Genomic DNA, 26,539 nt, shown 5'->3' on the forward strand with positions numbered 1-26,539 from the left:
ATGTTTGGGATGCTAAGTGTGAGAAGAGTTTCCAAGAGTTGAAGAAGAGGTTGACTTCAGCTCCAATGTTGATTTTGCCGAATAAGAAGGAATCGTTTGTTGTGTATTGTGATGCTTCTAAGATGGGTCTTGGTGGTGTGCTTATGCAGAATCGTCAGGTTGTGGCTTATGCTTCGAGGCAGTTGAAAGTGCATGAGAAGAATTATCCGACTCACGATTTGGAATTAGCAACTGTTGTGTATGTGTTGAAGAGTTGGAGGCATTATCTGTATGGTTCTAGGTTTGAAGTGTTCAGTGATCACAAGAGTTTGAAGTACTTGTTTGACCAGAAGGAGTTGAATATGAGGCAGAGGAGATGATTGGAGTATCTTAAGGATTTTGATTTTCAGTTGAGCTATCACTCTGGAAAGGCGAATGTTGTTGCTGATGCTTTGAGTAGGAAGTCGTTGCATATGTCTGCTTTGATGGTTAAAGAGTTGGAGTTGATTGAGCAGTTCCGAGATTTGAGTTTGGTTAGCGAGTTGACGTCGGATGGTGTGCGGTTAGGGATGTTGAAGATGACGAGTAATATTTGGAAGAGATCAGGAATGGTTAGAAAGAAGATTTGGAACTTGTAGATCGTGTGGTGTTGGTTAATCAAGGCAAGGGTGGAGACTTTAGATTGGATGAGAACGGAATTTTGATGTTTCGTGATTGTGTTTGTGTACCAGATGTTCTTGAGCTTAAGAGACAGATTTTGGAAAAAGTTCACAGAAGTAGTTTGAGTATTCATCCAGAAGCGACTAAGATGTCTCAGGATTTGAAGAGGTTGGTTTGGTGGCTTGGAAGGAAGAAGGAGATTGCAGAGTTTGTTTATGCTTGTTTGGTTTGTTAGAAGTCTAAGATTGAACATCAGAAGTCGTCGGGTTTGATGCAACCGTTGTTTGTTCCAGAGTGAAAGTGGGATAGTATCTCTATGGATTTTGTTGGACCTTTTCCGAAGACTTTGAAGGGTTTTGATTCGATTTGGGTGATTGTTGATTGGTTGACGAAGTCGGCACATTTTGTTCCTATTAAGACCGGTATGTCTGTGGCGAAGTTGGCTAAGATCTACATTGAGCAGATTGTTATATTGCATGGCATTCCTTCTAGTATTGTGTCGGATCGGGATCCGAGGTTTACTTCTAAGTTTTGGGAGAGTTTGCAAGTTGCTTTGGGAACTAAGTTGAGATTGAGTTCTGCTTATCATCCCCAGACTGATGGCCAGACGTAGAAGACTATTCTGAGTTTGGAAGATTTGTTGAGAGCTTGTGTGTTGGAGCAAGGTGTCAGTTGGGTCGAATGTTTACCGTTGATTGAGTTTACTTACAACAACGGTTTTCATTCTAATATCGGAATGGCACCGTTTGAGGCTTTGTATGGTAGAAGGTGTAGAACTCCGTTGTGTTGGTATGAGTCAGGTGAAAGTGCTTTGTTAGGACCGGAAGTTGTGCAAGAAACTACGGAAAAGGTTAAGATGATTCAAGAGAAGATGAGAGCGTCTCAGAGTAGGCGGAAGAGTTATCATGATAAGAGGAGGAAGGATATTGAGTTTCAGATTGGTGATCATGTGTTTTTGAGGGTGAATCCTGTAGCCGGTGTGGGTCGTGCTTTAAAGTGTCGGAAGTTGACTCCTCGTTTTGTTGGACCGTTTGAGATTATTGGGAAGGTTGGGGTTGTAGCGTATCGGATTGCGTTACCACCATCTTTGTCGAATCTTCATGAAGTGTTTCATGTGTCCCAGTTGCGGAAGTATGTGTATGATGCGTCTCATGTGATTCAAGTGGATGATTTGGAAGTAAGGGATAATTTGACCGTTGAGACTTGGCCAGTTAGGATTGAGGATCGTGAAGTGAAGCGTTTGCGCGGCAAGGAGATCGTTTTGGTTAAAGTGATTTGGGTTGGACCGACTGGTGAGAGTGCCACTTGGGAATCGGAGAGTAGGATGAGGGTTGCGTATCCAGAGTTGTTTCCTTCAGGTAATTTTCGAGGGTGAAAATTCTTTTTAGTGGGGGAGAGTTGTAACAGCCCGATTTTTCGTTAGTTTTATTTTATTATTTATTTAATTGTTTTATTATGTGTGGTATGTGCTCTTATGTGATTATTTGCCTTTGTGTATGTTTTGGTTGAGATTTGTAGCATTCGGTGTTAGAAGGGTATTTTAGTCATTTTAGACTAAGGGGCATTTTGGCCATTTTATGAGTGGGGGTAATTTTGTAATTATGATAAAGATTGTTTTTAGTGCTTAGTGAGAGTGGTTATACTAAGTCACTAGAGAGAATATAGTAATTATTTATTTACTGGTAGTTGACCGTTGTTATTACATTTTACCGTTAAGTGAGTAGTAACATTTGGGTAAGAATATAAATGGGTTAAGCCCATTAAGGTGTTGTGAGTTAAGCCCAATTAGGTGAACCTATATAAACTCTTGTTAGTAGAGAAATAGGGTTTTTCACCAACATTTTGCAATTGAGAAGAGATAGAGATAGAGAGGAGATAAGGGTTTGAAGAAGAGATCTAGAAGAGGCTAGAGGGAGCTAGAGATTCAAGCTTTGGGAGCTAAAGTGAAGCCTTAGTTGGTGTTGAGAAGGATTAAGGTAAGGGGGTTAGAATTCAAGCATAATTAATAGTTTTGTTCTTCCCTAATTCTTTGATTAAGTGGTTTATTTGATTTTTAGAAGTAGAAATTCGTGCTTGAATTTGAGGGCATGATTCTATGCATGAATTGAATGATAATTGTGTTGTTGTTGATGAATTTGCATGACAAAATGGGTTTATATGCATATAACTTGTTCTTGAGTGAAATTGATGATGAATAATGTTGTGGTTGATAAATTGATGATGAATTCATGATTGATTGTTGTTGTTGATGTTGTGAGGTGTTGTTGTTGATGAATGGAACCTTGGGTAACCATAATTTTTGAGCTTGTGATGATTTGTGTTGTTTATTTTTGAAGTTTTATGAAAATGGGTCAAATGGTGAATTTTGTTGGGAGAATGTTTTGGGTCAAATTTCATATCACTTTGAGTATCTTTTCATGTTTGGAATCATTTAGACAAACCATGGGATCAAATTTGGGCATTGGGAAGTCAAAATTGGGGTTTTGGGGTGAAAATAGGGTTTTTCCCGAGAGCTTACTATCACAACTCGCCACAGCGAGCTGGAGGCGAGTTGGACGCGAGCAACAGGGGCTTCCTGTGGCTTGCTTGCCTCGCGAGTAAAGTTACCCGCAACGGCGAGTTACACAGGGCAGCACCCCATGTTTCGCCTTCTTGTGTCTTTTTCCCTCGTTTCTGTTTTGATTTGGTTTTTGGTGTAAACAAGGAAATTTTAGATAATCTTGTTATCTTTCCAATGGCGTTGGTTTGGCTTGAAATTGATTCTTGGATTTTAAGTTATGAGGAAAACACTCTAAGGATGTCTTAGAGAGAAATTTTACGAAAACTCCGCATAACCACTTTTAAGTCGACCCAAACCTTATGGATTGTTTCCCACTTTCAAACTTGGGTTCTATAAATCCAATTATGGTTTTCAAACTGTGATGTATTGTGTAACGCCCTCCTTTTATTTATATATTTTTATTAAGTTAGAATCTATTTATGTGATTTATTTATATATATGAGGTGTTAGTATTTTATTATGTGGCATTATTCTATTATTTATTAGAATATGAGAATTATTAGTGTAAGTAGAATTGGAGGTTAGAATAGAAAGAAGAATAAGTTATTGGGCCTAAATAGATTTAGGAAGAGTGATTAGTATTATAAATAAGGAAGCTTAGGTTAGAAAGAGTTTTTACGTTAAACCGCTTTTTGGGAGAAAGAGGAGAAAGATGAGAACTCAGAGAGAGAACCCTAGGAATGAAGAACGCTGCTATTGATTTCAAAAAAACAATCTAAGGTAAGGGTGAGACTAACTTTCAACATTATTAAGTGTATGATTCTGAAAAATGGATTTAGCATGAATTAGGATGAGTTTTGTGATAATTAAGGATTAGGGTTTATGACCGATTTTGATGATTGAACCATAAAAACTTGTTAGATTGATGTGGAACTTGTGTACAGATCTTAGATATTCCATAGGGTGATAATTAGATGCTGTTTGGATGATAGAACCATGAGATTTGATTAAAATTGAGATTCTGAGAAAAAGTGATTTTAAGTGTTTTTGAGAAATAAGTGATTCTAGGATAAGCTGTTTTGGAGATTTAAAAATATGATTTTTCAGTAAAATATGATAGGATTTGTCGAATAGAACGCGTAGGCGAAAACGAAATTGGAATCGGGGTAACGGTTAGGTTTCTACGGACGAAACGATAAAACCGGGAAAAACCAGGACTGCACAAAGCTGCTGCGAAGGTCACTGGCTACTGCCTTCCCACGCCTGGGCGCAGCTTTCCACGCTTTAGTGCTGCAAGGCAGACCCTCATGGGTGACTGCTTGTTGTGTTTTCGTTGCGTGCTGTTAGAACTTCGATTGTTGCGTTCTTGTGTCTTTTTCACCCGTTTCTGTGTTGAATTAGCTTTCGGTGTAAACATGAAAGTTGTAGATAATTGAGTTATCTTTCTAATGGCTTTGGAGTGAGTAGAAAATTATGTGCATATTTTGAGTTATGACGAAAATAGTCCAAGTGGGTCTTCAGAAAACTTTAAGAAAACTTAGCATAATTAATCCTAAGTTAGTCCAAAAACTTTTGGCTGATTTCCCAACTTCAACTTAAGTATTAGGGATTTAGTTGAGGTGTTTTATGAGTATTTAGCTTATGTCTCATTGATCAAACTTGATTTGCTTTTGAAGAATGTTTTGGAATTTGATATGAATGTAATTGATTAATGTATTTGTGGTTATTGTTGTTGATATGTTGGAATACATTATGTGAGTATTGTATGATACATGATATTATGATGTTTTATGATGTTAAGTTGATATGATTCATTCCTTTAATGATGATATGTTATTCAAGCACTGTTATATGTTGTATTTGTCGTTGTTTGCTGTTGTTGACCATTTAATGTTACAAAGTTGTATGAGTCGGTTCAAGTTGTAAATATCTAAGAAGTGGTCCATGTTAATGGAGTTATAAGAGATGTTCATGATGTTGTCTAAGTTGTAGGAAGATTGAGTCCATTGTATACTCATTAAAGATGGGGGCTTGAGGCCCGACAGCTTAATGCTCAAACTACGTTGGGGGCTTGAGGCCCGGCAGCTTAATGCTCAAATTACGTTGGGGGCTTGAGGCCCGACAGCTTTTGCTCACTTTGTTGAAGAGCCTATTTACGCTCATATATGTTTGGGTCTTTGATGACATCCTGTCATTACGTAATATTAGGGACTTATTCTGACATTTTGATAGAGTTCTCATGCAATTTATACTGTTCTGGAGTGCAAAAAGCTTAAAATTTGAAGTCTGTTCGAAGGAAATCGCGCCACGCCAATTTCAAGCCGTGCTGCGATTTTTGAAGCAAAATTACACACTTCCTGTAAAGAGGAAATCGCGGCACGCCTATATACATGGCGCAGCGCGATTTTGATGGGTCAGGCCCATGACTTCTATAAATACTGCACTCAATCTGAAGAACAAGGGTTACGATTTTGGAGAGCAAAGTGCGATTTTGAGACATCAGAGACGGCTAGAAGGGCGATTTCTTCATCCTTTTACCAATTCATGTATGTTTTAATTATTTCATTGATTATGCTATTTGTAAACTCGATTATGAGTAGCTAAATCTCTCAGAGATTAGGTCAGAGATGAATCTATGTAACCCTAATTGATACATGTTGCTGTGAAACTCTATCACTTATTAATGATATTCTAGTTTTCATTCGATTCAATTGTTCTTAATGCTTTTTATATCCTGATCAAATATAAACATGATTTTGTGAGAACGAATGACTACTGACCATAGCTTTCGACTTAGACCTAATTGAATTGTTCTAATAAACATGGTTAGTCTAGGAATGGATAATCGTTTGTTAGTGATATTAGGTTAACGTGCTTAAACCTTTGATGATTATTAGACCACCTAAGGAATTAGGGGCTGTAGTTTAAAAAGAGGGTCCTAACTCAAGGGATTGATTAGGGCTAATTTGTTAACTATCGTGAAACTAGAGAATCATTAGCAATAATAGGTGCAGTAACCAATTAGGGGAAACATAGAGGATTCGACAGACCTGATCTCATCTCTCTCCATATTTTCTTAATCAAACCTATTTCTTTTATTTGATTTCTTAAAATCAAACCAAATCTACTGCCTAGTGGCAAACTAAAATAAACCTTTATACATCCTATTTTTATAACGCAATTGAATTATTGAAGTTAAAAACAGTCCTCGTGGGATCGATATTTTTACTACTTCGATAGTATTTGGTGCACTTGCCAGGATTCTATCAAGTTTTTGGCGCCGTTGCCGGGGACTGTTGAATTATTTCAACAAGGCAATTACGTTATAATTTAGGGTTTTTGCAATTTACTTTTCTGTTTTTAATTTTTATTTTTCTGTTTTCATATTCACTTGATTACTTTGCGTTGTGCAGTGCTACTAAGGTATTTTGCTGTTTATGCGAGGTAAACAGAGCTCAGACGACCTAGAATACGATCCGGAAATTGAAAGGACTGCTAGAGCACTTCGGAAAGCTGTCCGATCGCAAAGGTTAGCTCAGTCCGTTCCACCGGGTGTTCGAGAACAAATACCGGAGCCACTCTCAACTGAATCTGAAACAATCTCTTCTCCTAAATCTGCAACTATGGAAGGAGAAGGAGTTGTACCACCGAGACCTAAGCTAGGAGACTACGGGTTAGCCACTCATCGCGGTCAACTGACCCACACTTTTCAACCAGCTAACCCTGTAGCTTTCGACATCAAGACAACTGTCCTCAACGGTTTGAGGGACAAGCAATTCGATGGGACTGAAGCTATGAGTCCTCATGAACACTTGAGCCGCTTTGCTGAAACCTGCAAGTTTTGTGTGCAACCAGCCACTGTGACTGAAGCACAAAAGAAGCTAAGACTGTTTCCTTTCACCTTGACGGGAAGAGCAAAAGATTGGTTGCTGACAATACCAAACGGGACTGTCCAAACATGGGAAGAGTTAGAGCTGAAGTTCTTGGAGAAATATTTCCCTATGTCTAAATATTGGGAAAAGAAGATGGAGATCTCTAACTTCAAGCAAGGAGAAGGTGAATCATTATATGATGCTTGGGAGCGATTTAACTTACTTCTTAAGAGATGCCCAAATCATGAGTTCACCGAGAAACAATACCTCCAAATCTTCACTGAGGGGGTGACTCCAAACACTAGAATGTTCTTAGATGCTTCCGCGGGAGGTAGTCTCAAAAGCAAAACTGATCATGAAGTACAAGCTCTAATTGAAAACATGGCTGGCAATGAGTATCGTGATCAAGCTAAAAAGAAAGAAAGAGGAGTGTTTGGGGTGAGTGAACAAACTGCTATCCTTGCGAACCAAGCAGCTATGAACAAACAAATCGAAGCTCTAACTAAGGAGTTTCAAGGCTTCACTTTGGCTCATAAGCAACAACAAGTAGCTGCAATCAAATGTGACTTATGTGGTGAAGAACATCCCAACGGTGAGTGTGTTCCAGAAGGATCAAGTGAAGAAGCTAACTTCATGGGAGGTTATCAAAGGCAGAATCAATACTACAATTCAGGCATCAATAAGCATCCAAATTTAAGCTACTCAAATAACAATGCTTTGAACTCTCAAATGCTCACTCCTCCTCAACAACAACAAAGGAAGCCATCAGCTCTTGAGGAAACTATGATGAACTTCATGAAGATGACTCAAGGCAACTTTGAAGAGATGAAGAAGAGTCAAGAAGCTGAAAGAAAGAACAATGAAGCTTCTAGGAAGATGCTTGAAACTCAACTGGGGCAATTGGCTAAGCAGTTGGCTGAACAAAACAAAGGCGGATTCTCAGGTAACACTAAAGATAACCCTAAGAATGAGTCTTGTAATGCTATTGAATTGAGGAGCAAAAAGGTTTTGACACCTTTAGTTCCAAAAGCTCAAAAGAAGGTTGATGAAGTAGTTGAGATGGAGGAGAACGGTGTAGTTGAAAAAAATGATGAGGGTGTAGTTGAAAAAGAAAATGATAATGGAGTAGTTGAAAATGAAAGGAAGAAAAAAATAGAGGGAGAAAAAAGTGAGAAGTTAATTGATGAAGATTCAATCTTGAGGAAGTCGAAGAGTCAAATTTTGAAAGATGGAGACAAACCACAAGTTATTCCATCATATGTGAAGCTTGCATACCCTCACCTTTCAAAGAAGAAAGAAAAGGATGAAGGTCAATTCAAGAAGTTCATGCAACTTTTCTCACAACTTCAGGTGAACATTCCTTTCGGCGAAGCTCTTGATCAAATGCCGTTGTATGCTAAGTTCATGAAAGACTTGTTGACTAAACGAAGGAAGCCTAAGGATGATGAGAACATTGCACTTTCTGAAAACTGTAGTGCTATTCTTCAAAAGAAGCTGCCACCTAAGCTGAAGGATCCTGGTGCTTTTACTATCCCTTGTTCAATTGGACCGGTAGACATTGGAAGAGCTTTATGTGACTTGGGAGCAAGTATAAATCTGATGCCTCTTTCAATGATGAAGAAGCTTAAATGTGGGGAACCAAAACCAACAAGAATGACCATTACTTTAGCTGATCGGTCAATCTCTTATCCCTTTGGTATACTTGAAGATGTGCTAGTCAAGGTTAATGACTTGGTGTTCCCAGCAGATTTTGTGGTCCTAGATATGGCTGAAGATGAAGACATGCCACTCATTCTAGGAAGACCTTTCCTTGCAACTGGTCGTGCTTTGATTGATGTTGAACGTGGAGAGCTAATGTTGAGGTTCCATAAGGAGCAGGTAGTCTTCAATATCTTTGAGGCAATGAAGCACCAAGATGAAAATCCCAAGTGTTACCGAATTGACGTTGTGGAAGAAACAGTCGAAGATAAATCCCTTGAATCTCAACCTATTCAATCTACGGAGGTGGAAAGTGTGGAATCTATAGACAGACAAGTAATTGAAGATGGTGGAATAATAGAGGGTGTTAAGCAACTGGAAGTAAGCAAAGAACAGATGAAACAACAATCATCAGGAGACATCCGTGACAACAAGTATGGGGGATTGACAACTGGTAACAATGAAATAAAGACTACTACCACTGGTCCAGGTGGTAAATTGTCTTATAAGAGGATTCCCTATGGGATGCGTAATGGGCCGGCTGCTTTTCAATGGTGTATGCTTTCAACTCTCTCTGATACTTTAGAAAGAGTTAGGAGGTACTGTGATGAAGGGTTGGCAAGAAACAAGCCTATTGATGAAGCTGTGGACCTGAGGAAGTCTGGTGCACAAGGAACTTTCAAGGGTAAGGAACAAAAGCTGAAACGGTACCGTAAAGGAGGACTCCCAAACAATGAAGAGGGAGCCACATCAACTGATCCTTAGGGATAGTCATCAGTCAAGCTAGTGACGGTAAAGAAGCGCTGAGTGGGAGGCAACCCACTATTTATTTTTCAGGTATGATTTTATTGCTTTCAAAAATAAAAACACAAAAATATTTTTCTTTTCTTTTGATACAAGGCAGGAAAGTTTTAAAAATTTGTTCAAAGATACCTCTTGCCAAGAAAATCATGCAAGGTACTGATGTCTTGCATGATTCTCTCCTCAAAAGTTTTTCAAAAATTCAAGGAACTCAGGCATTTTTCAAGAAAACAAAATTTTTTTTTTTTTGGCCTGAGGAAGCAACGAATTCTCCCTGTTTGACCAAAATCGCGCCGCGCCTATATTTGGCCGCAGCGCGATTTTGCTTAAAAGCTTCCCAACCGTTGCAAAAACTAGCCGTTGTAAACCCACTACCTACCAACCGTTGCAAAACTAGCCGTTTCTAGCCGTTACAACGCAAAATCGTGTCGCGCCTTGCATTTTGGCGTGCCGCGATTTTGCCCAAACAGGCCTATAAAAACCTAACTGTTCATCATCATTTTCATTCCATTCTTCCTACCTTTCTCTACCAAAACTTCCCTAAACTTCCATTCACGAATTCTCCTCATTTTCACCATCTTATTCACTTCTTAACCATCATCAAACCAACATTCCAATCACAAATTCATCAATCCAAACCACCATCAAACCACAATCATTCAAAACTTTCCCAAACTTCACAAAACTTTCCATTCACCATCTTCCCAAACCACAAATGGCCTCCAACCAAAGAAACACTCGCTCAAAGAAAGCCACCAACCCCAAGCCATCCACAAGCAAATCCAAACGTCCTCGTGCCGCATCCGAACCACCCGAAAACGCCATCCATTTCATCAATGACCAAGCCCAAGAGTTCCATCAATCTATGAAGAGTTTCGAAGTAATAGGGGAGAGGAAGTTTGATTTCACAAAGCTAGTGAAATATCCTTTCTTTGAATCTGAATTAAGAAGGAGGGGGTGGACGAGGTTGAATGAGATGATCGACGAAGCAAACAACAAAACGGTGATCGTCGAATTCTTTGCAAATGCAAGGGTGTCCGATACACCCTTTCAATCTTTTGTTCGAGGAAAGTACATTGATTTCAGCCCGGATGCTCTCAACGCATGGCTGAATGTTCAGGCACCGGAGGAGTGTTGGGTTGAAAAATTGAGGAGGGAGAGATTTGCTATTACGGAGGATACCTTTGATGAGATCATCACCACCATGTGTAGGCCTGGGTCGACTTGGAAAAAGTCCCGGATGCTTACTTATGCAGAGATGCTGCCGGTACCCAAGGTGTGGGTATCATATGTGGTCCAGACTCTTGAGAGTGCATCTTGCACTTCTGAAATTCCTCTCAAGAGGGTGCTTGCTGCCTATGCCATCATCAAGGGGCACCCTATAGATATTGGCCGCCTCTTGGCCAATAGTCTTCATGATCTAGCAACCGGGAACACCACACAATTGGGACATGGAAGCTTAATTAATTGGTTGTGTGAGCAACAGTTGGTGCCGGCTTATGATAGTGATCTCAACACAAGCAATATGAAGCCGATCACCGACTCGGTCATGGATGGGTTTGTCAAGAAATATGAAGGCTATATGAAGGAGAGAGAGATGGAGGCAGCAAGGCAACAACAAATGGAGCAAGGAGGGAGTAGTAGCCAAGGGGGTTATGCTCCTCTTCACCCAAAGCTTGAGGAATTCATGCATGTGCAAGCTAATTGGATGAATGAGACTTCGGACCAGCTTTCGGTGAACCGTCCTAGGTTCTCAGCTGCGTTTGCTGCGGAGGCTCAATTGCATATGGGTCCGATTAGTGGGTCTTATGAGAGGTTTGGAGGCTCCCGTGAGCGCATGGAGAAATATTTTACACATCAAGAAGAGTATGGGCTGCGCATGAGGAGGGAAATCACTGATGATTTCAATACCACCGAGCAAGATCAAGGGGATGGCATCTTTGAAGGATTGAGGACACCGGGGGCTGGACACTCGGATGATGATCAGGACATGGGCTGATCTACTGATGGATTAGCATTTTCTGCTTTGTATTTTATTTTTCAGTCATTTTTCTTTTGATGTATTTTCTTTTTATTTTCTTTTTAATGTCGAAGTCCATTGAACTTATTTCCCTATTGTAATTGCTCCTGCACTTGTTTATTATTAATGAATTTGTTTTGTTTCATGTGACCTATTCCAGTTTAGTAACAGTTGTTTGATGAAACGGTATTCCAAAAGTTCTAAAGGAGGGGTGACTTGATTCAAAGGCGAAGTGTACGGCGTTGCTAGGTAGTCACATACTCCCAGAAATCTCAGCCATAAGGTTCATTGCCAAATCTTGTTTTTCAATTTACTTATATTTAGATTAGTTTTCCATGCAACTACATTTCTAGAACTTGCATTGTTTCTCTATTATTGATTGGTCTTTGTCAATTACACACTGAGGCAAAAGTGATTGGTCCTGTGAGCCTTTTTGAAGCCTACCCTGTTTTAATTTGTTAAATTTATCCTTTCTTAACCAATTGTGAGCCGGTAGGATTAGAACTTTTTGTTCGGTGACAAACTACATTACAAGCCTAGAGACTTTTAGGATTTGTCCCTTAATGTATTTTCTGAGTTAAGGCATTGTAGTATGTTGCTAAAGATTAAGTTTGGGGTTGCTATTGGAATTTGCAACCAACTAAGTTTGGGTGGGGGTACTAGAGAATAAGAGAACAAAAATGAAAGAAATATGAAAGAAATATGAAATTGTCATGCAAAATACACACAAAAATGGTGTATCAAAAAAAAATGTTCTCTAGTAAGAAATTGAATGATGAAAAAGGGACAAAACATTGAAAATCCGAGTAACTTCAAACTCGATTGTCCCTAAATGTTAAAAATGTTCTCTAGTACCTTTGCTTTGATTGTATTTCCACAAGGTAAATGAATGAAGGATTGAATTTTGTGCTTTAACTTCCGTAGGAATGCCTAACTCAAATTTTGTGTAGCCTACTTATCCAAATATATCCCACCTTCACCTAAGCCCCGTTATAACCCTAAAGACCTCAAAAGTGTGTAATGATATTGACTTTGATTGATGTTTAGAAACTTTTCAAGCATATGGTAATATGTAGACCTGCATGTCGACTGGTAGAACCCTGTTTCAATTTGATGCGAGGAGTTGTGAATTGGTGGATGCGAACAAGTCAAACTAGCTCATCTTTAGCTAGAAGGAGAATGAACTTTTGGGTACTATCGTTTTGTCAGGTAACTGTTATTTTACTGTCGTTTGTCACTGTTGCAAGCAAATTCCTTGAGGACAAGGAATGGTTTAAGTTTGGGGTTGTGATGACATCCTGTCATTACGTAATATTAGGGACTTATTGTGACATTTTGATAGAGTTCTCATGCAATTTATACTGTTCTGGAGTGCAAAAAGCTTAAAATTTGAAGTCTGTTCGAAGGAAATCGCGCCACGCCAATTTCAAGCCGTGCTGCGATTTTTGAAGCAAAATTACACACTTCCTGTAAAGAGGAAATCGCGGCACGCCTATATACATGGCGCGGCCCGATTTTGATGGGTCAGGCCCATGACTTCTATAAATACTGCACTCAATCTGAAGAACAAGGGTTACGATTTTGGAGAGCAAAGTGCGATTTTGAGACATCAGAGACGGCTAGAAGGGCGATTTCTTCATCCTTTTACCAATTCATGTATGTTTTAATTATTTCATTGATTATGCTATTTGTAAACTCGATTATGAGTAGCTAAATCTCTCAGAGATTAGGTCAGAGATGAATCTATGTAACCCTAATTGATACATGTTGCTGTGAAACTCTATCACTTATTAATGATATTCTAGTTTTCATTCAATTCAATTGTTCTTAATGCTTTTTATATCCTGATCAAATATAAACATGATTTTGTGAGAACGAATGACTACTGACCATAGCTTTCGACTTAGACCTAATTGAATTGTTCTAATAAACATGGTTAGTCTAGGAATGGATAATCGTTTGTTAGTGATATTAGGTTAACGTGCTTAAACCTTTGATGATTATTAGACCACCTAAGGAATTAGGGGCTGTAGTTTAAAAAGAGGGTCCTAACTCAAGGAATTGATTAGGGCTAATTTGTTAACTATCGTGAAACTAGAGAATCATTAGTAATAATAGGTGCAGTAACCAATTAGGGGAAACATAGAGGATTCGACAGACCTGATCTCATCTCTCTCCATATTTTCTTAATCAAACCTATTTCTTTTATTTGATTTCTTAAAATCAAACCAAATCTACTGCCTAGTGGCAAACTAAAATAAACCTTTATACATCCTATTTTTATAACGCAATTGAATTATTGAAGTTAAAAACAGTCCTCGTGGGATCGATATTTTTACTACTTCGATAGTATTTGGTGCACTTGCCAGGATTCTATCAGGCTTGATGCCCTGAATGGTACCACATGCATTTGCATATCAAGAAGTTTTTACGAAGGTTTAAGATGTTAAGAGTTGCATTGTCAAGTTGAGTCGCATCGTCGAGTCAAGTGTTGAGTTGAATAAGATGTCTGATGATTTTAAGATGATATTTGCTTATGTTTTAAAGATGATATTTGCTTATGAATTAAAGATGATATTTGATTATGATTTGATATGATGCTAAGTGATAAATGTTTGATATGTTAATGATGTTTTATGTTGTTAAATGCATTTTGATGAATTATATGTTTAATTTGTTGACTGTGAAATCTCACCCCTTCTGCTTGAAAATGTTGCCCTTCGTATGGGTAACTTGCAGGTAATAAAGACTAGTGGCGGTTGTGAGTGGACTCCTCACATTGTGTCTAGGTGCTCTGATACATAACGGGATGGAGCTTGCTTTTACTTCTATTCCTTACGTGTCATTTATGAACTTTTTATGAATAAATATTGAACCAAGACTTATGAGATGTTTCTGATGAGGCCTACGTGCCAATGACTTTTATTATGTTGAACTATTTTCCGCTGCGAAGTTTCAGATTTTATGATGTTGAATTTGAAGGATAAATGTTAATTATCCATTTTATGACTTTCAAGTAGTATGTGACATTCCGTTTATGATTTAAATACTCTGATTTATTATGAAATTTTTACGTTGGGAAAACGGGGTGTTACATGTTGGGTCTAACTTGTTTTGCTTAGAAAATGGAAAATTTCTTGAAAAGTGTTCGGTGAGACGAACATTGTGATTTTCATGATTTCATCGTGTTTGGCCGGTGAAACGCCAAAGTATCCTCTACTGCACCCACATGTGGCCTAGAGGTATACTTAGTTGAGGCATTGAAACTTGTTTACTTTGTTTTCGCTTAAATGCTTAATTATTTCTAAAGTTGTGATTTTAGAGACGAAATTTGTTGGAAATGTTTTTAAGAGCCGATTGTCTTATGAATTCTTGTGCATAGTTGATATAATTTACGTGGAAAGGATTGATGATGTATATATGTGATAACTATATGTTGATTGAATTATGAATGTTGTTGGTGATTGTATATATGTCAAGTGATGGTGAATTGTTGTCGATTGCATATATACTAAATGTTGGTGATGGTGAGGTGATTTGTTTGTGTGAACATATGCATTGTAGTCGAGTCATATATTCATGCATTCATGACTGATGATGGCAAATTTTATATCCAATTGAGGTGATTACGATGTTTTTGTTGCATCGAAGTGAGTTTAGGCATATCACATTGCATGAGTCTTAATTGTTGTATTGAATGATGAATGTTGATGATGATTGTGCTAAATGATCATATAATTGTAATGATTGAGGTTGTTATATGAATGTGGATGTGGAGGTTAAATGTTCATGATGATTTATTGAGAATCGAACTGTTTTATGTAAATCAAGTTTTTATATATTGATTATGATTGATGAAATACTAACCTGCAGTGGTTTTGACCGCCTACCTGTCTGTATGGATGGGTAGACGCTGTGCAGGAGTAGTCCGCTTGCGGTGAGTGCTTGGATAGCTGGAGTTAGCCTCCACTATCACTTTGGAGTTATAGTTTAGGGCTCTGATTAGGTCGAGTCGGTGTCCCTTTACTTTTGTTGGATTTTATTTATATTGAGATGTACTTATTGTTGAGACTTTGGAGGATTTTATGTTGATGTTGATGTTTGACCATGGTATATGTATTGTTTTGATTTGGAGGTGTATGGTTATATCCGCTGCGACTGATGATATATTATATATATATATGCACGCTGCTGATTATTTTGTTTAGACGTAGTGTCTAATTCTTGAATATTTTCTATATTCGCATGTTTTATTGCTTTAATAGAATTAGGGCGTTACAACAATCAAAACCAAATAAACACAAAAGTACAACAAGTAAATTTCTACAACTCTTTCATGGTGCCTTTCGCTACAAAAGCAATATATATGATTATACCTTATATACATACTAGAGTATACTTGAATAAACAAATCTAATCAAATAAGAAGCAATTTGTTACAGAAATTCGAGACTTATTATATCAATGTATACTGCATAGTTAAACACTCATAAAAAAGAAAATGAACACAATAACCAATAGATATCAATACAAGCAAGGATATTACAAATTAATATTAGGAACACATACAAGCATACAAGAATCAATATATTGACCATCATCATACTAAGATATGATATATATGAAAAAAAATTAACTACAAATATTAATGTTCTTATAAAATTCTTGCATGAAGTATAGCATGAAATCATTCATTGGTGTTATCTAAAGTTTTTCAAATTATGCAATTTTAACAAGTTTTTTTTTTTAAATGGAAAGGAAAAGACACATGCAAGAAAATTATTGAAGTACTTAAAATTAAAAGTAGACTTACAAAACCATCATACATTCAAATGTTTTATTTAGCTTCTTTAACATCTTTCATTATAACAATTGTGAATCCATTGCTCTTGTTTATGACTGGATCATAATCAACCTATGTAATTCAATCAAACAAACACAAAAATAAAAACAATGAAAAGAACATGATATCATGATCATATGAATTAGATTAATTAATGCAAAGATAATGAGAAGAAGAAAATTTATAGGAATATAGCCTCCAAGATAATTAAGTCATTTCTCTGGTAGAGTTTCGTGTTGATAACGTGTTAAGAAATAAACTAAAACATAAGATCAAAGAAGAAGAGGAGGAAGAAGATGAAAGCACTTTGTATTATTCTCTTCACAAGTGTGTCTTTACAATACAATATGAACCCTATTTATAGGACATAAGATGAGTAAGTGAGTGATCAATGTAATTAAGGTCCACTAACTATTCACTTACTAATGGGGGCTATAGGAAGGTGAAGAAGGATGGACATGGGGATTCTAGGAAGGTGAAGAATGATGGACATTCACTAAGTCATTATTTCATAACACATGTGAATTTCTTTATGTGTTTTTCATATGATTCTTAGCTAAAAATACACTTTTCATGAATAGTTTATATCATTTGAAAAGCACCTAAGAAAATTCACCGAAGATTTTTGTTAGACTTAACATAAGGATAAAACTTAGTGCATTTTATTAAATGTTATCTTTCAATAAAGAGGATTACATCGTCGACCCACTTAAATTTCATGATTTCATTCCAAAAATGAAGACCATATTTGAAGATACTCACATATGCAATCTACAGACTCCATCGCCAATTCTAAAGTTTCACATCAAATCACTACAAAACTTCTTGGACGCAAACTTAAAGCTTCATCAAAACAGTGGAATATTTCATCCGAGTAATTTGGCAAAGGAGGTAGATGGTTGTCTACAGAAGTATTGTAGAAAAGACATATTCAACTCAAAATTTGTGGAAGATTTGCAGAATGAACTGCCCAGATTAGAGAAATGCATCTTAGCCAACTTCAGAGAGACAAAACAATACTATTTATGACGTTAGCACAATAAAAAGAGCGGAAAGTAATAAACACATGTTTATACATATAACACATGTAACAAATATATAAGAATAAATTTCAATATTAAAAAAAGTAATAAACATGATATGAATATATATATATATATATATATATATATATATATATATATATATATATATATATAGTGTTTTCCCTTTATCATTTAAAAAATGTAACAAATAGATGAATATATTTATACATACAATTATACCCATAAATAACTTTTTCTATAATAAAGATTGTTGTTTCTGTCATTAAAAAAAGAATTTAAATTATATTTTGTTGTTATATTGTTGGTGTCATTGAAATATATAACCATGATTAGTTTGATTGGTTAACTTGAAAGCAACAAGCATTTTATTTTTGTTTAAATCAAAATCAAAATTTCTTAAAAAAACACATTTTATAATTTTCAAACGTCAGCGCAATAAAAAGAACAGAAAGATGGACAAGTGAGTATCCGTCTTTTCGCTAGCATAATATAATAAAAAAAAAGTCCATGGAAACGTGTAGAAATTCACAATGAAAATATATAATGGATTTCGAAACTCACCATAAGATAAAATGGGGGTAGAAACTCACTAAAAAAATTGAAACGGCATCGTGAAAAACTAATTTGCAAACTCACTATTAGAAAAGGAAAAGGAAAAGGAAGTAAGGATAGACATGGAAAACTGAGAGAAGCTTTTATTAAAATATCAAATCAAAATGAATTAATTCTCACCGTGAACGCAAAAGCTAGTAAGCTACGAATATGAGCTTCGTATAAATTGATTTTGAGGCCTGAATCAATTTGAAAAATAGTTAACCAAACATATGTCTTTTTCAGCAGACTCACGTTTGCCTATCTAAACTCACGTTCAAATTCCTGGTTTCTTTTCCATACATCATCCAAAGACTAATAAAAAATATTTAACCTTGCAACATTTCGTGAACTTTTCTTTCCATTACATCTAAAAAAATCTGAGCAAAGAATACATCTATAAGTTACATGAACTTTTACCTTTCATTGCGCCGGATACTAAGTTTTTAACAAAAAACAAAACCTACTTAAAATATAAAATAAATAAGTTCTAGTTATCTAAATTGAAAAATTATCAAGAGTACATGTTTATAATAAAAACAATGAGGTCATATAGTAAAATAGAGTTATTTTCTCATAAATATATAAAATAAATTAAAATAAATAATTTAATCTAGTAGTCATCTAAAATTCTCTCGATCAATTTATCTTTAAAAAAAGAATGAATTATCTTTCAAATTTGAGAAAATCTATGCAAAATGAAATATAATTGAAAATAAAATTTAATGAATGAGAAGATTTAGAAACAAATAAATAGTTTTAAATAAGTAACAAACTCATGTAAATTTCTTTATGTGTTTTTCATATGATTCTTAGCTAAAAAAACACTTTTCGTAAATAGTTTATATCATATGAAAAGAACCTAAGAAAATTCACCTAAGATTTTTGTTAGAGTTTTTTTTTTGGTCAAAGATTTTTGTTAGAGTTAACATAAGGAAAAAACTTAGTGCATTTTCTTAAATGTTATCCGCGTGGTATATCACATAAAATACTCACAAGTATCTATGGTTTCTCAAATCCCCAATTTTTTTTAAAGTTTATTATAACCAGAAAAAATGAATTTTAATCATGTGAAGAACCATACGAAAAGCATGTAATAAAAATTAACCTAAGTTTTGTCCTTAAAATAAATGAATTTTTTTTATAATGACAAATATTAGCAAATTAGTTGTTAAAAAAGAACACAAATAAATAAATAACAAAAACAATCTTATATTTCAAAATGATTGTGAGTGTTTGGTTGAGACACAAAATGATTTTTTTTTTTTTTTGATAAGCAATGAGAGTGGACAAGCATCAAGCGGTATCATCGACATCCCAACTAGGTTGGCACCCCAAGACACCTCCATCCTATACCGCCACACTCAAAAAAATTTATTAAAAAAAGGGGGAAAAATAATTACAAAAAGAGGGGGGACTAGACCAAAACCCTCAAAAGGAAACAGCAGAAGCAAACCATAAAAATAAACAGAAACAATAGACCCTGAAAAACCAGACAAGGGAATCTGTAATTCGGAAGTCCACATCTAACCCTAAAGAAGACAAGACCCACACCCGTGGGAAGGGTGTCTATCCAAAATTCACCAGCTATGGCGTGACCCATATTTGCCAACTTATCCTCGCAACTGATTCCTCTAACATTCCAAAAGAATATTCAATGATCAATGGATTTGTTGTCTCCCCGTGCACGGGATTTAAAAGGCTGCTTTGACATTACTTGTCGTACCTTAATTTTCTGTTTCTGGTTTCTTGTAAGAACAGGTAGGGATGTGTCAGACTGAGCTGCTTCCGCTGATGTCCTTGCATCATACTCTTGGACTCTCTCCCACAAATCAAGACCATGCTGGATATTTTTGCTAGGATAAACCACTTGCTGTTGCATACCAACCACCTTATGTGCAGTAACTGTATGTAAATTATTTACCTCCAAAGATGCTGTTTTCGTGACAGTAGGTTCCTCAGTCACATCATCCATCACGACAATGTCCTTCAAAGTATTAATAGGATCCTCTTGCATGTCAACATGCTCAACATTGGATGGCCTTGTAACAATCTCACGAGCACCCTTGGGACTCTCTCCAGCTCCCGTGGGCTCACATGATCTTGTTCCACACCATCCTGAAGTGGTTCAGATACATCATCAGTCACTGAGGTCACCAACGACGTCTGAGTTGTCTGTTCCACCCCGTTTGGTCGTATGTCCTCATGCCCACGAGGGGATGAGTGTGTACCACGCACATTAGACTCCTTGTAAGAATAGGTAGGGATGTGTCAAACTGAGCTGCTTCCGCTGCTGTCCTTGCATCATACTCTCGGACTCTCTCCCACAAATCAAGACCATGCTGGATATTTTTGCTAGGATGATTCTCTTGCCGTTGCATACCAACCACCTTATGTGCAGTAACTATAGGTAAATTATTTACCTCCAAAGATGTTGTTTTCGTGACAGTAGGTTCCTCAGTCACATCATCCATCACGACAATGTCCTTCAAAGTATTAACAGGATCCTCTTGCATGTCATCATGCTCAACATTGGATGGCCTTGTAACAATCTCACGAGCACCCTTGGGACTCTCTCCAGCTCCCGTGGGCTCACATGATCTTGTTCCACACCATCCTGAAGTGGTTCAGATACATCATCAGTCACTGAGGTCACCAACGACGTCTGAGTTGTCTGTTCCACCCCGTTAGGTCGCATGTCCTCATGCCCACGAGGGGATGAGTGTGTACCACGCACATTAGACTCCTTAGGACTCTCCCCCAGCTCCCGCGGACTCATATGATTGTGTTCCACACTATCTAGAAGCGATTCCGTATTTTCAGTTACCAAGGGGTTTAACTCCACCTTCCTCGGTTCCTTAGTCAACTTCCTCACTTCTACAGGTTGCACGTCATCGTTCTCTACAGGGGAAACAAGCTCTAGCACTGGCCTTTGGAGTGGCAACTCACTCGGAGTAATTAAATCAAACACATTTTGTAGTGGTACACTGAAATTATTAGACCTATCAAATCCAGGAGCAGCCACAGTAGATGAAACAACCGGACCCAAATGAGGGGTAGGAAAGGAAGCCGGTAATGCCAGGGACACTGAGACCGAAGATGTAGAAATAGGTGCAGTAGTAGCGGCAAATGGAACTCTCTGAGTTGTAGTAACAGTCGAGGCAACTGGGATAGGAACCCATGTACCATTGTTACCATTGTTCGATGTTGAAGCACCTACATCATTGCTGACTTTGTTTTGCCGAGGAGGTTGTTTAGGGGCTACCTCAGCAACAACAATCTGTTTCCCACGATCATTTCTGTCCTTCGGAGGTTGCGGGTGTAACCAACGACATGATGAGACATTGTGTCCAATAGAATAATAATGATGGCAAAATAATGGAAGCCTCTCATATTGCACCTCAACTTTGAAGGCGAAGCCTTCTCTTTCGACAAGAATTTCTTCATAAATTCGCTTGGAAAGGTCTATGTCAACAAGAATTCTAGCAAAATGCCCAAAGGTGCGGTTTCTAGTTGGTCCATCAATATCAATTGGGGTCCCAACCGCACTTGCAATTTCCTTCAACGTTCTCTCCCTCCAATACTCTTGCGGCAACTCCATTAATCTTATCCAAATCGACACAGGTGTCTGCTTTTGTGTTTGATATTTGAAGTCTTTGGTCCACTGTGAAAACCGTAGCAAACCCGGCTTTAAATTAATTGTGCCTACTGCCCATATTTTTCTATAATCATCCGCCGAATCAAAGAGAAAATCATAGTACCCCTTACCAAGAGGCACCATTTTCCAACCAGCCGTCGTCTTCCATAATTTTCCAATTTTAGAACTTAAGTCACGTGCCAAATACGGTTTATCTCCTTTGTTAAGGGTCAGACGAGCCCTCAACGCATTCCTACAGTCTTCTAAACCCTTACGGTATTCCTCCTGACAAATTTTGATGCTCAATGCATCGCCTTTAATGCACGGTGAGGGAAATGGCATGTCCTCTGTTAAAGACGTACCCGCTAGAGCTGCTGCAAAAGACTTTGGTGCTTGTAGCACATTCTGAACCGGTGCAGTAGGTGCTGCAGATTGAACCATTGCTGAGACAGATGGTACCGAATCGGACACACACGGCCAGTGGCACGTGTATGTCATCCCTGGTCCGTTAACAATTCACCAGAACGATTCTAATATTGATACACGCGTGACTCAACCTTTGTAATGCCCAAAAGCATCAGCGCGATTGCGCGTCCTCAATTGGAAGAATCAAGCTCAGGTAATTGCAGAACAATCAAAAACGTGATCAATCGGTGGTAGTACTTCAATTGAAATACGTGAAGAACAAAATACAATCAACCACTTGTAGATTAATGATCAATAAATTCAATATGTGAATTGGTTTTCAAGAGAGTAGCCAACAAGCCGTGTATGACTTTTCAACCAAGAAGAGAAAACCAATTGTAACACAGAATCAATATATGATTACCTGAATATACACTGTGATGACATGGATTGAATCATTGTGATGATAGACAACAGATTAGATATAAGGAACGAAGACAAAACCCTAGCTGCCCAATCATGTCCGCGATCAATCGTCAATCGATATAAAAACCTAAATCGTTCGACACAAAATGATTGTGATTGTGAGTGTTCATGCTAATTAGCACTCTATACCAAGCTCGATCCTGCACTTATTTTTTGTACTCACTTTTTTTTTATAACTACAAAGTTTTTGAAAGACAATTACTTTTTGAACAAATGATCTTTAAATTGTTATTAACATATACCGGCCGAGTCTGGGTCTGACCCAGTCATGGCATCTCAATGTTGTCAGTGGTTATAGAATTAGCCATGCATTCATAAGTGGAAGTAAAAATAGATTATAATAACAAATAACATGATCTTCAATAGTAACAGGAGAATTAAGAAGTGTCATTGTAGTTCCTAAGTAAGTGAATGACCTCACTGCTAGTTTTAATCATGGACAATCTATGAAAATAAGATGTGTTTCTGTCACCATCTTTAAATTTTTGAATTCTAGATTTCTCCGTCCAGAACCGGTCCTTATTGTTCAGAGCTTGTTGTAAGTTAAATTGTGCTTGCACATCCAAATCTTGAAGCTCTTTATGCCATCATTCATCAGCCATATTGTTGACGCGATTGCTCTATAGGCCTCTCAGATTGTTCAACCTCTAAATTAAGCCGATCGCAAATTAAGCTCCGATTCAAAAAACAACAGTCATGTCTTAACTCCCGATAGATTTTGTGCAACCGGAACTTACAATCCGATAAATTCGAGAGGCTTTGGAACAATGGGAGAGACCTATAAAACAATCATCATATATTGATTTCTATAGCCCTTGCTAGAAGTTCTTTTATGCGTTAACCCTTCTGTTTATAAGAGACCTGCTGAGGGTTTCTTCAACTTCATACAATAACATAACTTGATAACATTCTTTTACTTAGGTAAAATCCAGACTTAGGAATTAATTGTGCATTCGCTTATGAATTGATTTTCATCTTGGGCTAATATACAAGAGTTATCATATCCTTAATAAATTTTACAAAATCAAATAATTCAATCAAAAAGTTAATAAAAAAAAGGGTTAATAGTGTTTTTCACCCCTGTAATATAGGCCATTTCCGGTTTTAGCCCTGTAAAAATTCCGGTTTGATTTATGCCCTTGTAAAAAAAAAATTTTTCCGGAAAACACCCCTCCCCCCTCCAACTCAGCTGATTCGCTGACTTGGCTTTTTTTTTCATTTTTTATTCTTTTTAAATGGCCAGGTGTAAAAAAAATTTTCCACCTCAGCTTTTTATTTTAAAAATATTTAAAAATAAATTTTAAAAAATAAAAAAAATCCAAAAATTAATAAAATATTCAGTTTTTTCCCAGAAAATTAAAAAATCGAAATTTTTTTTATGAAAAATAAAAAAATCCAAAAAATCATAAAAATTAAAAAATTGGAAATAATTTTTAAAAAATAAAAAAACCAAAAAATCATAAAAATATTCAGTTTTTTTGAAAAAAATTTAAAAAATCGAAAAATAGTTTTTAAAAAATTCAGAAAAAATATTAAAAATTTTTCCGAAATATAAAAAAACAGAAAAATAGTCATATTTTTTTTCCAAAAAATTTTAAAATCGGAAAAATTTAAAAATTAGAAAAAAAACTATTAAGATTGTTTTTGGAAATTTAAAAAATTAGAAAAAAATCAGAAAATATAATCAGATTTTTTTAAAATTAAAAAGATTTTTAAAAATTCTGGAATTTAATTTTCAAAATACAAATAAAGTAAATTTTCAAAATTAAAAAAAAAAGGTCAGATTTTTTATAAAATATTCTGGAAAAAAAATTAATTTTTAAAAATCTGAATACAAATTTAGAGGTTTTTATAAAAGTCATGGAAATTCCATTTTTCCTATAATTAAGCTCTTCCTTAGAGGAGGTAGAAATCATAAATCATAAATCTCATAAAATCTTTTCACGACGATGGCAAAACCCTCTGATATTATTTTAGAATAAAAAGTCTTATTATAGCCCCAAAATGGATTTTTGTTAGAATCATTAGGCAAACAAAATAATTTGTGGAATGAAATGATTTTTTTCCCAATATTTTATTAAAATTGTGGTATAAGATTTTTGAATAAAAAATCTGAATTTTTTCTATATTTGTATACAGATTTTTAAAAAAATTCAGATTTTCTTTTTCTTCAAAAGATCTGACCTCTTTTGTAATTTTGAAAATTAAATTCCAGAATTTTTTAAAATCTTTTTAATTTTAAAAAATCTTATTATATTTTCTGATTTTTTCTAATTTTTGAAAAAAAATATAGATCAGCGATTTATATTTAGAAAAAAAAATTGAAAAAAAAATATAATCTGACTATTTTTCTGTTTTTTCATATTTCCAAAAAAATCTTAATATTTATTCTGAATTTTTTTAAAACTATTCTTCGTTTTTTTGGGAAAAAATGAAAATTTTTATGATTTTTTGGATTTTTTATTTTTTAAAAAGTATTTTTCAATTTTTTAAATTTTTGGAAAAAAACTGAATATTTTTATGATTTTTTGGATTTTTTTTATTTTTTTAAAATTATTTTTCGATTTTTTAAATTTTCTGAAAAAACTTTTTTATTTTTATGATTTTTTTCTATTTTTTTTATTTTTAAAATAAAAAGCTGAGGTGGAAACTTTTTTTACACCTGCCCATTTAAAAATAAATAAAAAATGAAAAAAAAAAGCCAAGTCAGCGAATCTGCTGAGTTGGAGTGGGGAGGGGTGTTTTTCGGAATTTTTTTTTTTTTACAAGGGCATAAATCAAACCGAAATTTTTACAGGGGCTAAAACCGGAAATGGCCTATATTACAGGGGTGAAAAACACTATTAACCCTAAAAAAAAATATACATCTATCCTTGGTGACATGGAGAAGAATTGCTTTACAACATGTATGAAGAGTGAAGCACGGACACAAATGAGGACATTAGACAAGACACGGATACCGACGCGTCCATACTGATAATAATTTAAGAAAATGACATAATTCAGTGTAATCATAGATGTCGGTGTAGGTTACACTGACACGTGTCTGACACCAAGACACACCTAATTCAAAGAGTGTTCGTGCTTGATAAAGACTTTGAACTCATTGTGTGTATGTATGCTCATAATTTTATTTATCTTTTTTGGAAAAAAATTACTAGTTGATGCTTTCTGATTTGATTTTCCATTCTTTATATTTTTTTTATAATAAGCTATTCCATTCTTACCTTAGTAACACATCGGTTTATATCATAACAAATTCATTAGTTTCTTAAAATACAGAAAAAGTAAAATATTAGTATTGTATTTTTTTTATCTTCTAACTATTTTTTGTAATTGTAATACACGGACGATGGTAAGTATAGTTTATATGCATATGATACGTAATTATTTTACAGATATCCAGCTATTATGAAAATTTATAGCTGGTTAACTAACATCATATTTGTAACACAAAATAATTTAAGAATATGGCTTCTTGATCTTGATAGCATATTTATATTAGTTTGTGTCATTGAGCATGAAACTGATGATTAGGTTGTTTACATTGATCATATTGATCTGTTGATGATTCAATTTTGGGTGGTTCAACTTGTGAGGCAGTGATTGGCATGTTCATTTGTCCATGTGGCATCATATCTTGGATGTGGTGATGATGATGATGATCAGTTCCTACTATGTCATGTTGAATATGATGATGTTAATTTATACATAATTTCATTTAATTACCTGAATACTAGATGGATCATATGAAGATAGTTGGTTGTTCAACAATACTTCCTGCAACCATGCAACCATGAGTAAATAATATGCATGTTTTTAATATAAATAACCAAGAAAATTGCAATACATGAAACATGGATATTCTTTGGATTAGACGTGTTTCGATGTCTAACACGTGTACAACACCGACATATAATCGACACATATAAGTATACAGAATTAAGTGATTTTCTCAAATTATTAACAGTGTCGACATATCAGTGTTCGTGTCGTGTCTG

The 26,539-nt window shown here is 35.7% G+C and overlaps 1 protein-coding gene across 1 annotated transcript; it reads right to left on the reverse strand.

Moving 5' to 3' along the window:
- Window positions 1–19,664: 19,664 nt before the first annotated feature.
- Window positions 19,665–22,231, reverse strand: LOC146922582 (uncharacterized). The gene is made up of 3 exons (XM_085711568.1): window positions 20,741–22,231; window positions 20,220–20,627; window positions 19,665–20,128 (listed from the first exon to the last, which is right to left on the reverse strand). Exons 1-3 carry the CDS (start codon window positions 22,143–22,145, stop codon window positions 19,665–19,667), a joined length of 2,277 nt encoding a protein of 758 aa, XP_085567694.1. The 5' UTR covers window positions 22,146–22,231.
- Between the last annotated feature and the right edge of the window lie 4,308 nt (window positions 22,232–26,539).

Source organism: Medicago sativa, chromosome 5 (genome assembly GCF_051527215.1).
Source record: "Medicago sativa cultivar Bolivia chromosome 5, Bolivia_mono, whole genome shotgun sequence".
In the NCBI taxonomy this organism is placed as follows: domain Eukaryota; kingdom Viridiplantae; phylum Streptophyta; class Magnoliopsida; order Fabales; family Fabaceae; genus Medicago; species Medicago sativa.

Coding starts and splice junctions, on each gene's coding strand:
- LOC146922582 (XM_085711568.1), bottom strand. CDS start 22,145: ATGACATACACGTGCCACTGGCCGTGTGTGTCCGATTCGGTACCATCT. Junction 20,628..20,740: donor TAAGGAGTCTAATGTGCGTG/GTACACACTCAT, acceptor GAACCACTTCAG/GATGGTGTGGAACAAGATCA. Junction 20,129..20,219: donor ACACACTCATCCCCTCGTGG/GCATGAGGACAT, acceptor GAACCACTTCAG/GATGGTGTGGAACAAGATCA.